At 46.6% G+C, this 3,723-nt stretch overlaps 1 protein-coding gene across 1 annotated transcript in view; it reads right to left on the bottom strand.

Moving 5' to 3' along the window:
- Nucleotides 1–145: 145 nt before the first annotated feature.
- The window catches only part of ZNF592 (zinc finger protein 592), a 20,131-nt gene continuing 16,553 nt past the window's right edge, over nucleotides 146–3,723 (bottom strand). Inside the window, 1 exon segment of the mRNA XM_009074244.1 lies at nucleotides 146–335. Within this exon segment, the coding sequence (XP_009072492.1) occupies nucleotides 146–335 (190 nt within the window).

Consider the following 3,723-nt stretch of genomic DNA (forward strand, 5'->3'; position numbering starts at 1 on the left):
AAGCAGCAGATCAACTCATATGTGGAGTGAAGCCAAAAATAGAAAAAAAAAAACTAGGAGGGAACGGGGGAATCCTGAAGCCACCCAGCAAAGGAGAAGAAAACTTACTGAGTAGTCTTATGAGGCTCTGCTGCATGTTGGCTGGTCAGAAAACTTACTGAGTAGTCTTGTGAGGCTCTGCTGCATGTTGGCTGGTCATGTGAGCCAGGGTGCTGTCGGCCGACTTGAAGGCCTTTGGGCAAAAAGAACACTTGTGGAAGACTTCGCAGTGTTTCTCCTGGATGTGAACCTTGAGCAGGGCAATGGTCATGAAGACAACTCCACAATGGATGCACCTGGGAGAGGCACAAAAAAGAGCTGGGTTAGAGCCACAGCATCACTTCCCTCACACATGTGGAGCAGCAGGAAGCAAGGACCAGGCTGTGGCAGGTCCTTGGTTGGTCTCTTCCCTATCAATATGGAAGAGTCAAGGAGGAACATGATACAGGAATTATGGGCAGATTGTACAGCTAGATGTTAGCAACAGGCAAACATGATCTATAAGAGAAAACTTCAGAGACTACAACAACCCAAAACATAAAGATGTGGTTCAGCAAAACATCAGTCCTGTATCTATGAGAGCCAATTCCACCATGGGTACAAGTGAAGGACTAAAGCAAAAGTACCTGGTGAGATGTCAGCATAGCAGTAAGCACAGAAAACAGTTAGTCCCCAGTACAAAATAAATAGACAAAGAATATCCAGTTAGGAAACCGTCAGCAATTGTTTCTCATACTCCACTAAGCACTAGAATATCACAACAGCAAAGATACTGAAACAGCAACAGAAACACCCAAGGAACTGATTGAGCTCATTAAAATCCTTAAGTTACAGGTGCTGCCTAGGAAGTGCTTATCTGGGAGCTGGGTGGATGCTCTGGCAGGAGAGACAGAGAGCAGCAAAGGCTGCACGTGGAATCAAAGGATTCTTCTCAGCAGCTGGAAACACAGCCATGAGGAGAGCAGGGCCATCCTGCTGGTCCCTGCCTGCTTCTCCTCCCAGCACACACCTGCAACAGGCCCTGCCTGATACTGCCCCAGCACAGCAACAACCAGCAGCCTCTGGATGGATAACACTCCTCCCGAGCCCTGTGGCCTGCCCCGAGAGACACCACTCTCCAGGGTGGAGACACCTGTCCTCACCTGCCTCAACCACACCAGCCACAGGGTTTACCACCCCACAGGAGCAGCTCTGCTGATCTGGGACCAGAACAGCCTCTCCTAGGAAGATTCCATCAAAGTGACAATGGTGGATCTGTGCCTAAGCCAGTGCTGCACATACAGACCATGACTGCAGAGCAGCTCAGCTGAGCAGCTCCAGGGCCAACCTTGTGCTGGTGGGATGTGAGAGACACTAGGGATAACTTCCTCACCTTATCAATACCTTTTCCCCTTAGTTCTGAGCACTGTGGCTGCTGTTCAGGGCTGTGTTTGCTGCTGGAGCAGATGGACCACAGCTATAGCACGACTGGAATTGCTCCAAGCCCATGTCAAAAACAAACAAGCTGCTGGAATCTCCTTCCCTCAGAACCAGCCTCCCAACAGTGTTTAGGAAACAAGCCCAGGCTTTGAAGTTACACTTCAAAAGATCATTAGGCAGAAGCCAGCCTGAAGGAGCCAAACCCTCTCCCCCCCAGTTTAGGAAAACACAGAAATGCTGTTTGCTTAAATTCCAAGAGGGAAGCAGTGACAGCAGCTGGTGTCACTGCAGGGGAGGCACCAAAACACTCTCCTGGGGCAGCTCTGCCTTCAAGCCTCTTCCTCATCCACGTGAGACAAGGAGAAACTTTCTCATACAGGAACACCGGGAAGTGCGTTATTATGGAAGAGTAAATTCCCCAAGTGGAATAACACAAATACCAATCCTGGCAGTAAGGTCTGGCTGGTACATCCAGGAATGTCCAGCAGGCTCTTCCACAAACCCTCCCTGAACTAACCTGAGGTAGTTCTGCATGACACTTGGTTTTGGGCAGTGCTTCTCCAAGAATTAGGGATGAAATAAGCACTCACTCAGGGTCAAATGATCACAAGTTAACTGAATTTACAGCAAATGGAAGTTTAAACAACAGCCACTCTGTAATCAGAAATCCCAGAGCCAGAAGGACAGAGTTTGATAAAACAAACTAATTAGCTGAACAAAGTGGATGGAGGATGTCAAGAGACTGCCATGTAATTCCTTCAAATTGCAAACTCTGCTATCATCCCCAGCAACTCTGGGATCCCTCAGGGCAAGGAGGGATGGCTAGGAGTCTTGGAAAGAATCCTGTCAGAGGAGATAAAGCTACAAGATGTCTTAACCCTCTGAACACTTCCTATGCTGACACCTTCCAGCTACTCAGCTCTCCAAAGGGCACCAAGCAGAAAAATGAGTCCCAAATTGGTGGGGAGAGCTGCAAGGGACTTGGAAAAGATGGGGAGGTGACACTTGGAGCCAAGAGGAAAGGAGCATTGAGTCCAGCTTGAGTTTCATTTTTACCTGCAGACCATTCTCATTCACAGTGCAAGCAGTAGCCACGACTCAATCCCAGATAGAACAACCATACTCCAAGTTTAATTGAATGCTTTGGGGTGTTAGCAGAAAAGGACACAGAATAAGGAGTGAACCAAAAACCAAAACCAAACTTATGCTCCAAAAACTCAAGGAAAAACAGAAATATAATGAGAAGCAGCAAAAGTCAAGCTGATTCTGTGAGGGATTTGAAAGAATTCCTCAGCTTTTCAGCTCTGCAAGTAACAAAAGTGAAAGAAAAGAAGTCATTCCATGACCACAGAGTGGATGCCAAGGATTATCTGGACACAGTTCTGCAACCCAAATTTACCTATCCTGTTTCCAACAATGCCAGCGACACCAGCCCTGAAGCAGAGTCAGGCAGGACAACAAGGGAGGCACAGCCTGGAACTCAGTTTCCATGATGAGCTTTAGCAGATGTGAATTAGAGAAGTTAAAGAAATTCAGCTTCTAGAGGAGCTGGGTAAAGCTAAAAAATCTCCAAGTATCATTTTTGAGCTCTGCCTTGGTTTAGATCTTCATTGACAGCCCTGGCACAGAGGTATCTGCCAACGACATCTGTAAGCAGATGGAAGCTCTCACTGTTGAATTCTCAGGTGCCACTGAAGACCCAGGAACTGCACCAAACCAGTGGTTAATTTTCTGACATCTATTCCATCCCCATTTTTCATCTCAGGGAAAACATTTTTTCCCCCAGCTTTCCTCCTTCCCAGATTAACTCATTTTCAAACAGCCCCAGAGTCACAGCCATTTAATTTGTGATGGAATTCATCCTTTGTTGTGGGCTGGGCCTCCTCAAATCAGATCCCACATTACCAACCTTATCTGTATATAATTAAACTCAGAATCACTTTGTTATGCGTCTCTTGTCTTCATGGTTGAAAGAAAAAACCCTTGGAAAACCTCAGTGTGATTTCAGACCAAACCACACAGCACAAGCTTCCTGAACTTGCAGACATCTTAAGAGAACAGCTCCAAGAGCAGGAGTTGCCTTGTTCATTTGAAATTTCCAAGGTATTTAATGGCAACCAAGAGAAAAATTAGAACAGTAAGGAAACTTCAGAGATCACCTAGTCTCACTTCCCAAGCAAATCATCATATCTTAAGAGCTGTGCTGCAGCTGGAGTGATCTAAACATGGGCAAGAGTAATGTCCTGCTGGGACATGACTACTTTT

This window comes from Acanthisitta chloris, unplaced genomic scaffold, assembly GCF_000695815.1.
Source record: "Acanthisitta chloris isolate BGI_N310 unplaced genomic scaffold, ASM69581v1 scaffold1265, whole genome shotgun sequence".
Taxonomy (NCBI): domain Eukaryota; kingdom Metazoa; phylum Chordata; class Aves; order Passeriformes; family Acanthisittidae; genus Acanthisitta; species Acanthisitta chloris.